The 13,113-nt window shown below is 46.2% G+C and overlaps 1 protein-coding gene across 1 annotated transcript in view; it reads left to right on the top strand.

Moving 5' to 3' along the window:
* Positions 1 to 8,613, top strand: part of CAPN13 (calpain 13) — a 50,237-nt gene extending 41,624 nt beyond the window's left edge. The window contains exons 18-22 of the mRNA XM_070428944.1: positions 125 to 200; positions 852 to 980; positions 2,261 to 2,316; positions 2,873 to 2,930; positions 4,796 to 8,613. Coding sequence (XP_070285045.1) covers positions 125 to 200; positions 852 to 980; positions 2,261 to 2,316; positions 2,873 to 2,899 — 288 coding nt within the window. The 3' untranslated portion in view covers positions 2,900 to 2,930; positions 4,796 to 8,613. The remainder of the gene's footprint in view (positions 1 to 124; positions 201 to 851; positions 981 to 2,260; positions 2,317 to 2,872; positions 2,931 to 4,795) is intronic.
* Positions 8,614 to 13,113: the final 4,500 nt, after the last annotated feature.

The raw sequence follows: 13,113 nt of genomic DNA, 5'->3' as shown, positions 1-13,113 counted from the left end.
GCCTGCCTCTGAGCTGAGCCTCCAGGGATGGCAAAGGGATTTGCAGGACCTCCCTCTCCCAGGACGTCCTCTTCACGATGGGCCCAGGGACTCATACAGGCTCCTGGCCTCTTTCCCGTGTCAGAGCGTTTTCCAGAACACCCAGAGGAACACAGGCGTTTTCCTGAGCTCGGATTTGCGGAGGGCCATAAAGGATACAGGTAAAGCAGGGGCCCTCTGAACCTGATGATGGAGGGCGGCAGCGTGTGTGTGTGTGTGTGTGTGTGTATGTGTGTGTGTGTGTGTGTGTCAAACCCCTCAGAGGCTGCAGGCAAGGCTGGTGCAGCGGAGCGGGCAGTCAGGACCAGCAGAGCTGCGGCTTCATGGCCTCCCCTGGTTTACACCGGCCTCTGGGGCCTCCAGCTCTGGGCTCAGACTCAGCTTCCTTTGCCCGAGTTCTCACGTGCCAGTCAATGCTGCCGGCTGCCTTCTCCCCAGCACAGCTCTAACTGCGAGAGGGTAAGCCACATGATTGAAACCCTACCACCATGCCGCCCTCAGGGACTCTTCATCTTGGCATCCGAGCGGTCGGGGTTAAACACCCATGGGCAGGCTGGTGCACTCGCCACAGAGGGTTTGGGGCTAAACGAAATCAATGGCATCTCTCTGCTGCAAGGAGGCAGAGCTTTCAGTCCCGGGCTAAGGATGCAGCCCTGCAGGAGCGCCTGGTGTCGGGCAAGGACTTGTCCTCATGTCATCTCATTTGATGGTCTCCACGACTCTGAAACTGGGAAGGGCGGGAATCACCATCTCCACTGCGCCATGTGGGGAACGGCTCGCACAAAGGGTAAGTCAGGAAACCTGTGGCCCAGACTTCCTTGCAGGGGTCTCCGTCGGCAGCGAGCTGCTGGATCTCATTGCCCTCAGGTACAGCGACAGCGCCGGCCGGGTCAGCTTCCCCAGCCTGGTCTGCTTCCTGATGCGGCTGGAAGCCATGGCAAGTAAGTGTCACCTGGGGACACCCTGGAGACCTTCCCAGTGACCAGAAACCCAGGAGGGGACCAGGGATGCACTCCTGCCCCAGCCTGGGCAGTGGGTGGCCTACAGGCCTGCCCCAGGAGCTGTTGCCCCAAGAGACAGAGCCAGTGCTAGCCTGCATCCTGGTGTCATCGGCTGGTGTCCCCAGGCTCCTTCTGTACCCTTTTCTCTCCAGGAGATCCCCTATCCCGGGCTCTCGTCTCCTCGTCACCCTGTTTACTCAGTGCTCCTTCCAGGGTCACGGCCGAATCACTGGGTCCCTCTCCTGATTGTGTATATAGTTTAAACCTGCTCTGTAGTCATGTGGCGAATGACTTGGTCTCTGCAGGAGGAATTGCACACGCCAGCAAATAGCTGGGGGCAGGAGGTCTTTCCCCAGGCCGCAGAAACTCAGCTCTGTAGGCCAGAGGTTTGACGCTTTTTAGCAGCATACCCCTTTGTTGTAAATGAAATCTTCTGTGAAACCCCAAGCCACAAAATAGCTCAAAATGGACCTGCCGTGGTGGAGGTAGCAGTGGCATCTGGCCTCAGCTCTAATCCTTACACCGCCCTGCCTCGTGGCATCACTGTAAACCCTACCGCTCTGAGCTAGACGAGTCATGTTAAGATGGTGAGAACAGCCCTAGATGATTTGGCTCGGTGGTTAGAGTGTAGGCCCAGGCTGAAGGGTCCCAGGTTCGATTTCAGTCAAGGCACATACCTCGGTTATAGGCTCAATCTCTGGCCCTGGTTGGGGAGCACGCGGAAGGCAACCAATTGATGTGTCTCTCTCACATTGATGCTTCTCCCTCTCTGTCTCTACCCCTGCCTTCCTCTCCCTCTAAAAATCAATGGAAAAAATATCCTCTAGTGAGGATTATCCAAAAGAATAAAAAGATTGTGAGAACAGAGGCCTGGGAGGGTAAATGAAAAGCCTGAGGCATAAACCTGTTCCAGAGAGTTCTCAGTTGGATGAGGGAGGTTCATTCCCCAAATGATGCCCCGGAAATACTTCCAAAGACAAGCTCACACCTCCCCACGGCCAAGTGAGGAGACGCATAGAGCAGGGAGACGAAGAGGGAGAGAGGTATATGGTCCGGAGCAGCCAGAGCAGTTCCGGAGACTTGAGCCCCAGCTGTCCCTGGAAAGGGAAGGGGAACCAAAGCATCCCCATGGAGAGGGAGGGAGTTTCTCTGGCTTCACACAGAATCTCTGCACTTGCTTTCATACGGGCCTGTCCTGATTCCTCTCCTCTCTACCTCAGAGACTTTCCGCAACCTCTCCAAGGATGGAAAAGGACTCTACCTGACAGAAGTGGAGGTGAGCCGCCTTGCCCTCCCAGAGACAGGACCAGCCCAGCCCTCCTCTCCTCCCCAGATTCCAGGGGCATTTTTCTCCCTGAGGATATCGAACAGTCTGTCAGAGGCCAGCCAAGCGGCCGGCCCCCCTGCCTCCAATTACTGCCTTTATATATTGCTGGCTGCCAAGGCTGCTCTAGGAGCTTGGCAGACGTTCTATTTTTTTCCGATAGCTTAATAAAGCAGAGGATTATGTGGAAGTCATCAATCCAAGCGGGAACTGAAGCACGCCTGCTGAGCTCACTGTACATTAAACTTCCTCCCATTGAGTTTTGGAAAGAACCTCCTGGCCCAGCCAGCTGGTCGACCTCAGCCACCCTCCCACTGCCTGGCAGTGCAGGGAGTAGCAGGAGATATGCTGTGACAGGGGCGGGACCTCCTGCGTGGATTGGAATTAGCCAGAAAGTGTTGATGAGACTAGACAGAGATCTTTCAAGGGAGGAGGGTACCATTTGCCCTGATCTGTGTGAAGCTCATGAGTGTAAAGACTGGTTGTAATGAGAATGCTTATTTCCTAGTGGATGAACTTGGTCATGTACAACTGAAGCAAGGAGTAGAGCAGACCCCAGAGACCAGGTAAGACATGGCAGCTTTAGAATCATTTCTTCTTGGGACCCAATTCCCCTTCACCTGCACACAAGACCCTCTCCCTGGGAGCAGCCTCAGAGGTTAACGAGCCCTTATTTGTGTGAGCCAAGGGGGACCTGAGGTTTTAAGGCCAGTGCTGCAGGTTTCATCCAAGTCATGGAGACCAGTGGGCATTCATGAAAGAGAATGGCCTGAAAGTCATGAGTGAGGGAGTTAGAATCCGTTTTTAAAATCAATTTACTTTTTATTGAGATATGATTGATAGTTAACATTGTGTTAGTTTAGGTATCTAACAATGATTTGATATATGTATATATTGTGAAATGGTCACCACAATAAGTTTAGTTAACAACCGTCACCACACATAGTTACAGATTTTTTTGTTATGATGAGAACTTTTATGATTTACTCTCTTAGCAACTTTCAAATATACTAAATGTTGTTCACTATAGTCACCACACTGTACTTCTGCAGGACTTATCTATCTTAGAACTGGAAGTTTACACCTTTTACCCACTCCAACCCCCACCTCTGGAAACGACCAATCTGTTCTCTGTATCTATAAGTTCAGTTTTCTTTTGTGTTTGGGTTTTTGTTTTTGTTTTTGTTTTTTTTTTGTTTTTTTTAGATTAAAAGTGAAATCATATGGTATTTTTGTCTTTCTCTGTCTGACTTATTTTATTTAGCATAATGCCCTCAGTGTCCATCCCTGTCGTTGAAAATGGCAGAACTGCCTTCCTTTTTATGGCTGAGTAATATTCCATTGTATATAAATACCACATTCTCCTTATCCATTCATCCGTTGATGGACACTTAAATTGTTCCCATCTCTTGGCAATTGTAAATAATGCTGCAGTGAACATGGGGTGCAGATATCTTTTTAAATTATTGTTTTTGTTTCCTTTGGATAAATACCCAAAAGTAGAATTGCTGAATCATATGGTAGTTCTGGTTTTAATTTTGGGGAGAACCTCCATACTGTTTTCCATAGTGGCTGCATCAATTTACATTTCCACCAACAATGCACAAGTGTTTCCTTTTCCCCACATTCTGTACAACACTTGTCTCTTGTCTTTTTTATAATAGTGATTCCAACAGGCAGGTGTGAATTGATATCTTATTGTGGTTTTGATTGGCATTTTCCTGATGCTTGGTCATGTTGAGCAACTTTTCATGTGCCCATTGGCCAATTGTATATCTTCCTTGGAAAAGTATCTATTCATATTTTCTGTCCATTTTTAAATCAATTGTTTGTTTTTCCTACTGAGTTATATGAGTTCTTTATATATTTTTTATATTAACCCCTTATAAGATATATAATTTGCAAATATCTTCTCCTATTCAGCAGGTTGCCTTTTCATTTTTGTTGATTTATTTTGCCTGCACAGAAGCTTGATATAGTCTCTCTTGTTTATTTTTCCTTTTGTTGCTTTTGCTTTTGATGTCCATTCAAACAACTCATTGTCAAGACCAATGTCAAGATGATTATTCCCTATATTTTCTTCTAGGAGTTTTGTGGTTTAAGATTTTATGTTCAAGTCTTTAATCTGTTTTGAGTTGATTTTTGTGTGTGGTATAAAATAGGGGCCTGGTTTGATTTTAGAATTCTTAACTGAAGTTGCAATGAGGAAAGGCAATCACTCATCACAGCAATCATTAATGTGTGGAGCAACAGAAATGATCAGATCTTGGGGACGTGGAAGTTGGGTCCAGCCCCAGATCTACCATCGCCTCACTATGTCGCTTTGGATGCATCACAGACATCTGTAGGCATCAGCATCTATTTCTCTAGCATGAGTGCGCTGAAGAATTAACACCCATGTAACATTTTCTTCTACATTTTTACTTTTCAGAGAACAGACCTACAGATACATAGTCTACATCCCACCCTACTACAGCAGAAGCCCCTGCAGAGTCTGATAGAATATTCCGGAACTGGGGAGCTCAATATTTTGTGCTTCCATTGTTGGACACCTTCAGGTGTTAGGTGTTCTTTATCTAGAGGCAACAATCTACTTCCCTGGAACTTTCTATTCATGCTTCAAGCTCTACTCTCTGGGCCACTGTAGAAAAATAGACTTGGACATGCCAAACCTTCAGATACTTTGCTGCCTAACCCAAAGCCTCTCTTCTTTCATTATCTCTGATGGTTCTTAACTAGGACCTTTTGGTGACCATTCTCTATATGCCAATGTCCCTTTGGAGCGTCCAGTCCCCTATGCAGCAGACCTGTGATCAACACATTCTGGGGTCCTATTCTTTTTGTAAACAGCATTTATTTAATCTTCCAATCATGTACCTTGAAATTAAGACACAGACATGGTCTCTATAAAGAAATAATATTTTAGCACAAACATTTCCTGATGAATACCTGGTGCTTACTAATGAACAGAAGTCAACAAACATTGCAGAGATTCAAGTTAATTAGATTCAACTATATTTTCCTGAATTCCCCTTTCAATCCTTTTTAAAAATAGAACACTTGATCATTTCCAATTTGCCTGATTCCTATCTCCATCTGCATGATTTCCAATATCAAGAATGATTCTTCAATTGTATCTTTAAGCTAATTTTGCATGTAGGACCTAAAGCTTGAACTTTTGAAATAACTGAACTCTCAATTACCCTTTCTCCCATAAAGGGTCTCAACTCCCTCTGCACTAATCTTCTCACACTTCCTCTTCCTTAAGATTATGTCAGAAGGAAGTATAATGTAAGTTGCGTGGTTATGTGTGTTTCAGTCTCTTTCAGTAATGCCTGTCATCACCCTAAGAGTGCTCCCCCGACTTCCCTGTTAATCACAGCCCTCTGCCATCACATTATTAAAGCATATCCACTCACTCTTGGCTCATGGGTTGCTTCGCAGAATTGGAGGCAGGAGGATGAATAAATCCTGCCTCCAAATCTACAAACCCACTTTTATCTGTAATCAGCTCCCACCTTCCTCCCATTATGCTAGAGGGCATATCTCTCTGAGGATGTCCTGGATCTAATTACCTTCCACCTTCTCAAGGGTTTGATTGAATGAATGCTCTCCTCTGACTTCTGAATATCAAACCTTTCTCTTTCTTCTGGAGCCTTCTAATTCCAATTTAAACATGCTTCCCTCTTAAATTTCCAGCCACAACTCCATCTCTTTCCTCCCTTTACAGAAAAAAACCCATCGAGAACCAACTGTCTCTACATCCTTTCCTCCCACTTTCTCCTAAAGTTGCTTCAGTTCAGATTCTCAGTCATCATCTCTCCTGGCCTTATGACTTGGCTCCCTATCTGATTTCCTATGTCCACCCATATCCCTCAAATCAGTTTCCTGCAGTCTGAGCACACTTTAAAAGATTCAGATCCAATCACTGAACTCCCCAGGTAAAAATCCTTCAGTGCTTTCCAATTGATATTCAGGAAATGTACGGAATCATGAACATGGTCTGCATCGCCTGGCCCCTGCCCTCCCATCTCACCACCCTTGTGTCTCTCCTCCTTCCTGCACTCTACTTCCACCACCACAGCATCATTTTATTTCCTTTCGTGTTTTATTCTTTTCCCAGCCTCAGGGCCTTTGCCCTTACTGTCTGCTCAGCCCGGGGTTAGTTACCTAACTCCTAAGAGTTCAGGTCTTAGCCCTATTGGGTTCCCGTGTTATTTACTCACATATCACACTTCCCCAATCATAACATTCAAAACACGTTTTTACTGTTGTTGCCAACTTTTTCCCTTTTTAGAGCTTTATTATGATGCAACTCACCCACCATACAGTCTACCCATTTAAGCTATAGGGTTCGATGCTTTTCAGTATAGTCACAGTGCTGTGCAACCGTCACCACAATGTAATTTTAGAATATTTTTCATCACCACAAAAATAAACCCCATGCCCATTAACGGTCACTTCGTAATTTTGCCTGACACCTCTAGTGCTAGGCAACCTCTATTCTACCTTCTGTACCTGTATATAATTGGAATCATGTAATATGTGGTCCTTTCTGATTTCTTTCACTTAGCATGGTATTTTCACGGTTCATCCACGTGATAGAATGTATCAAGACACCATTTCTTTTTGGTGTCAAATAATATTTTATTTTTGTCAATATACCGTATGTTATTCATTCATTCATAATTTGATGGACATTTAGGTTGTTTCTACTTCATGGCTTATTGTGGATAATCCTGCTATGAATGTTTGTATACAAGTTTTTGCATGGATGTATGTTTTTATTTCGCTTGGGTGTATGCCTAGGAGTGGAATTTCTGGGTCATATGGTAACTCTATATGCAACATGTTGAGGAACTGCCGAACTGTTTTCCAAAGCGGCTGCACCGTTGTCACATTCCCACCAGCAGTCAATGAGAGTGCATTTCTCCACATCCTCCACAGCACTTGGTGTCCGTCTTTTTAATGACAGCATCCTAGAGGGTGTGAAGTGATCTCTCATTGTGGTTTTGATTTGCAGGTCCCTGGTGGCTTGTGATGTTAAGTATGTTTTTGGTGCTTATTGGCCGTTTGTATAACTTCTTTAAAGAAATATCTATTTAAATCATTTGTCTGTTTTAAAATTGGGTTATTTGTCTTTTTGTTACTGGGTTGCAAGATATATAGAGAGGGGTAGGCAAAAGTAAGTTTACAGTTGTGATTATACAAAAGTTTATTCTTGTGTTACGATTAATTGTTGTATTATTTATTTGTATTATAACTGTAAACATATTTTTGCCCAGCCCTGTATTCTAGTACAAGTCCCTTGATCATGTTTGTGATTGCAAAACTTTTCTCTCATTCTTCATGTTGTCTTCTAAGTTTTTTGGTGATATTGTTTACAAAACATGAGTTTTTAATTTGGACATGCAAATTATCTGTTTTTTCTTTTGTCGCTTATACTTTAGGTATTGTATCTAAGAAATCATTGCCTAGCCCCAAGATCATGAATATTTACTTCTATGTTTTACTCCCAACATTTTTATAGTTTATCTCTTACAGTTAGATCTTTGATCCATTTTGATGTAACTTTGTATAAGATATGATGTAGTATCCAACTTTATTATTTTACATGTATGTATCCAGGTGTCTACTTTTGTTAAAAAAGACTACTCTTTGCCCCATTGTATTGTCTTAGCACCCTTTCCAAAAATCAATTTATCATAATGTAAAGATTTATTTCTGAACTTTAAATTCTATTCCATTGTTCTACATCTATCCTCATGCAAGTAATACAATGGGCTGGTCACTGTAGCTGTCTAGGAAGTTTTGAAATCAGGAAATGTGAGTCCTCCAACTTGGGTTTCCTTTTTCAAGATTGTTTTGGTGATTTGGGGTTCCTTGAATTTAATATAAGTTTTAGGATCAGCTTGCTAAATTCTGCAGGGGGAAAAAAGGCAGCTGGGGTTTTTATAACAATTGCATAAATCTGAAGATCAATTTGGGGATATCACCGTGTTCGCAATATAAGATATACGGTTTTTTGATCCATGTATGTGAGATGTCTCTCTGTGGTTTTTTTTTTTTTTAGATCTTCCTTAATTTCTTTCAAAAAATTTTTGTTTATAGTGTAGAAGTTCTGCACTTTCTTTGTTAAATTTATTCCTAAGTATTGTATTCTTTATGATGCGATTACAAATAATTTTAATTTCAGATTGTTCATTGCTAATGTATAGAAATAAAATTAATTTGTGTATATCGATCTTACATTCTGCCACTTTACTGAACTCATTTTTTAGTTCTAGTCGTTTTCAAGGGATTCCTTGGGATTTTGTATAGACATAATTATATCATCTGCAAACGGAGAGTTCTATTTCTTCCATCCCAATCTTGGTGGCTTTGATTTATTTTTCTTGTTCAATGTCCTGCCTAGAACTTCTAGTACAACTCTGCCCAGCATTCCTTTACTTTGATGCTACAGAGTTCAAGTTGCTTTCTTCCAGGATCTCCCTCACGCCCAGTTAGGAAAGAGACTCCCGCTGTTGGCCAGCATTCAGTCCAGAGAATTCCCTCTCCTCACTCATCTGGTCCTCTGTGCAATGAAGCAGCCACTGGAACACGGAAAGGCCTTGTCCGATGAGCTATGTGAGCTTCTGCCCAGAGCCTGGGGCGCTGAAGGCCCTCAACAGTCTACTTTCCTCCAGGTCCCTCCCCACAAGCTATGTCAACAAGCTCCGATCTGCCCTTGGACTCTCCAGGCAAGCTGTGGTGTCCACCACTGTGAGCCCACCTCTGTGTCCCTCCTTCAACCACCTGTTGCCTCTGCCTTAGTAAGTGAGGAGGTAGAAGTGTGCAGCCAGACAACGCCTCTTCCTCCCCTACCATCAGGTCTGTTTCTTTTCAACAAAGCATGCACCTCCATGGCCACACATGGGCAATGCTTCTGTGAAAAATCTTCAGAGCTATCAAGTTCATACTTTAAAAAAATGACTCCAAAAATACTCAGAGCATCCACAGATGGTCCTTGGACATTTGAGACTATGTTGATTTTAATTAGTTTCCATTCTAGAGGTTTAATACACTGCAAGTCACACCTGCTGAGAGTTTGTCCAACTAATGTCATGTACATTCATGTGGATCTACTGTCAACGTGGCGGTACAGCATCTTATTCTAACAACGTTAGTAGTTATAACAGTTTCCCACTGCGCAGAAATAAGGTGTGGGACCAACAGCTTCTGCTACCCTGCATGAAGGTAAAATGTGCCAGCAGTAGCCCTGATCCTGCTGATTTACCAGCAACCCAACCACGGTGTCACTGGAGTGGGCTGGCTTCTCTCCTAATAAACCCGTCTCTCCATCCTTCAGACCAACGGAGTGCTTCTCAAGAGTTGGGTGTCTGGACTCGCCTCTTTGGTGTGAAAACTCCTCCCTCCTTTGGCAGACAAACACCTGTTGGTGAGCGGGTACCTTTCAAACCCAGGATGTCCAGCTTCTGGAGCTGGATTTTAAAGAGAAATGTACCCACCTAGGACAATGACATGGGCCCTCTACGGGCATGAACCAAGAAGGAGCAAGTTGGAATCCAGGAAAAAGGCGATCCAGCCGTCCAAGGACCAGAGCTAGGCAGCTGAAGAGGGAGCAAGAGGCCCGGTGAGGAGCAGGAAAAGGGACCCCTGGGGGAAAAGGGACCAGCAGTTCTGTCTGACCGTAGCGTAATCATGGGGAAATGGTGTTCAGATAGATTTTGAAATTCGGCTGGAGAGCTTAGAAGAATTATTAGGATAATAATGTAGTCTAAGTGGATTTTTAAAATGAGGTTATTATTAATTCCTGGAAGAACAAAGAACTATAGAAGAAAAGTAATATGATCCCAGAGTATTTCTTCACTCAGCAGTCAACAGTACATATATAATTGTAATAAAGCAAAAATGGGATATTGATTTCACAAAAAAATGTGACATAAATCTATTAGAGAATGCAGGGAGCGGAGGTACAGGTATGCAAGTGGGCGAGGAGCATCCCAGCCCCATCTTCCATCATCAGTCAATAGGCATTTCCCATTAATAAGCCAGGGTTAACCACGGAGCATATTATTAAGAAATATGGAGGTCGCCATCAGAAGAAAGAGTTCGGAAAGAGGAATTCAGGGCAGGAACGGAACAGGGGGCTGCGTCCTTCCTTCCTGCCTTATAATACTAGCTGCATGTTTAACTTAAGTACTTTGGCTGGATTTTTATGAAAAATAAGTCAGCAAACCGGCAAATAGTCTAAGACTCCAGAGAAGAGGAGAGAGAGCCGGGCTGCTTTGCCACATGGGCGGAAGTTGACTGATGATAGTTGTAGAAGAAATGTTTATGCAGGAATGTCGTTTTAATCCAAGAAATGTAGCCATGGAAAAGCCACCCTCTTACAGGAGGGCAGAGCCCACAGATGGGAGCTCAGCTGGAACAGAGGGCAGAGCTGCCTTTGGTCTCAGCCCTTCCAGCCCATGGTGGGGAGGGGGTCGGGGAAACATCTGCTCCCCAACTTCTCTCCATTTCGCTGCAGACACTCGGGTGCTAAATAGACTGTGGTTTGCACTCAGACAGGCAGAGTAGGTGGGTAGGTGCCTCCGGGGATCTCTGAAGAATGAGATGCTGACATTCGCATCCATTGGGGAGCCCTGGGCATGATGGGGCTGGTCCAGCCTTACCTGCAGGTGGTACATGTGCTCCCCCTGCTGGTGGTCCTGAACAGTGTTCATGGGAATGGGGCTGGGTCTCTGCAGCCACTCAAAGGAAGGAAAAGCTCTCCTCTCCCTGGGCTTCTGTGTTTGAACCTCTGTGTCTTCCTCCAGGACAGGCTCCCAGTGATTGGTCAAGACCCTGCCCTCATTCCAACCGGCCCTCCTGCCCCTGGGATTGTGATGCAAATGGCATCTGCCTTCTGGCAATGCAGTCACAGCTGCCTTCCAGGAGCTGGGCTGGGTTGCCTTCCAACGGGTCCAGCTTGGTAGCCCTGAGGTCACAGAGCAGGTCACCTGAGAGTTTGGGGACACCAGCCAGGAACCTTCTGGACAATGAAGCAGACATTCCATTTGGGAAAGGAGGGGAGAAGCTGCACCTTGGACCCCTCCCACTAGTCCACACATTTCTTAGAAAAGCCAGAATGAGCCAGTCGCCTACCCACAAGATGCTGTGGGTGACCGGGGATCGATCCACCGGGTGTTAGCAAAATAATCATACTCTCCAGGGTCTGAATCTGGAATGTTTCACAGCCAAATGGCAAAATAAAACATGGTTCCCGCAAAGGCATTGGACTCCATGGCGAGTAGGATCTTAGTTCCGGGTAGAAAATACATTTGGAGAAGGAGAAACCCAGCCAGCGAGGCAGGCACCTCCCTCCCTCCTTATCCCTCAGCTTGTCATCATGTCTCTCCCAGAGATCATGGCCCATAGAGCGCAGAAGAGGTTCCAGCCAGTGGCCGGGCCACACCCCACTCGGGAGGATCTGCGGTTAGAGAACTCATCCCTGGAAGCTTCTCCCGCGTGGGAGCCCTCGCAGTTCTGTGTGTCAGGAGGGCAGGAGGGCGGGGCCTTCCTGAGTGTGACCTTCTCGCTGGCCAGACGCCCTCAGGAGGCAAAGGTGTGGGGAAGGAGGGAAGTGCCGTTATGAAATTCCCACGCTCAGGAGCCAGGTCGGTGTTCCGAAGTGGACACATCCTTGTCCAAGGGACAGACACGCAGCCGACTAACCTGCATCGCACAGGGACTGTCGCAGTCATTCCGTGGTAGAGCAGCATCAGACAGGGCAAAGCCGGACCAGGTCCTGTCGCCTCCGGGCCCTGTGCTTGGCTAACCAGGACAGATGGCCATGGTCGGCAGTGTGGGCTTTGCAGGCAGCCAGAGCCCAAAGACCCGGAGTCCTGCGCTGTCAGGCTGCCTCGTTACATAAGCTTTTCTACACACAAAGCACCAGTACTGACAGGTCCGCACAGTCTCTGCTAAAAAGGGAAAGCCGGGAAGAACAAATGAATCATTTCTGGCAGGATTCGGAGATGAACCTCACCTGAATGCGCAGGTAGGTAGTCCAACACACACCATTCCTGCACACTTCGCTGCTCCGACCACGTACCGCCCCAGGCCTGCCTGGGCCCTGAAGACAAGGAGGGCAGAGTTCTACAGACCCGGGGTCAGCTGTCAGCAGCCCAGTGGTCGCCGTGCCCCCCTCTGGCCAGTGGGGTTGGTGTCCACAGGATGCAGAGCAGGGTCCTACCTCCCAGGGCTGAGCTCAGGAACCAGCGCTTTGGTAACGTCACTGAACAGTGGAAGTGCTCTGGGCAGCGTTGGACGAAATGCCTAATGAATTCAAGCTTGCGGCCTGCAATGCCCAGAGCCCCCCACCTGCCCCACCCCAGCCACACCGTTGCCTGGGGCATCTTCCAGATCTCTTCCTCCCAGCTCCCAGCTCCCTCCTCCCCTTCCTCCCAGCTCCCAAAGAACTGGTGTCCTGGTTGATTTTTACCTCTAAACAAGCTAATTAAGCAATAATCCTAGAAGAATCCATCACTCTGACAACTTGGTGATGAACCATCCCCCAGCTGAGCCCAAAGTGCTTAATATCCCAGCAGAACGGTCAATAATGAGCACAGCAGCAGCTGCAAACAGGTGATGGCTGTATCTGAGAAGACAGATGCAGAATGGCTGTGGGCCCCCTCTTACAGCCGGTGGAGGGCAGTGGAGAGGAAGGTGGACTGGCTTCCTGCTGCACAGACTGGGATATCTCTA

The sequence above is a fragment of the Myotis yumanensis genome, unplaced genomic scaffold (genome assembly GCF_028538775.1).
Source record: "Myotis yumanensis isolate MYYU_CA2020_CCGP unplaced genomic scaffold, mMyoYum1.0.hap1 SCAF_11, whole genome shotgun sequence".
Classification (NCBI taxonomy): domain Eukaryota; kingdom Metazoa; phylum Chordata; class Mammalia; order Chiroptera; family Vespertilionidae; genus Myotis; species Myotis yumanensis.
This window is presented reverse-complemented; position numbering and strand designations above follow the sequence as displayed.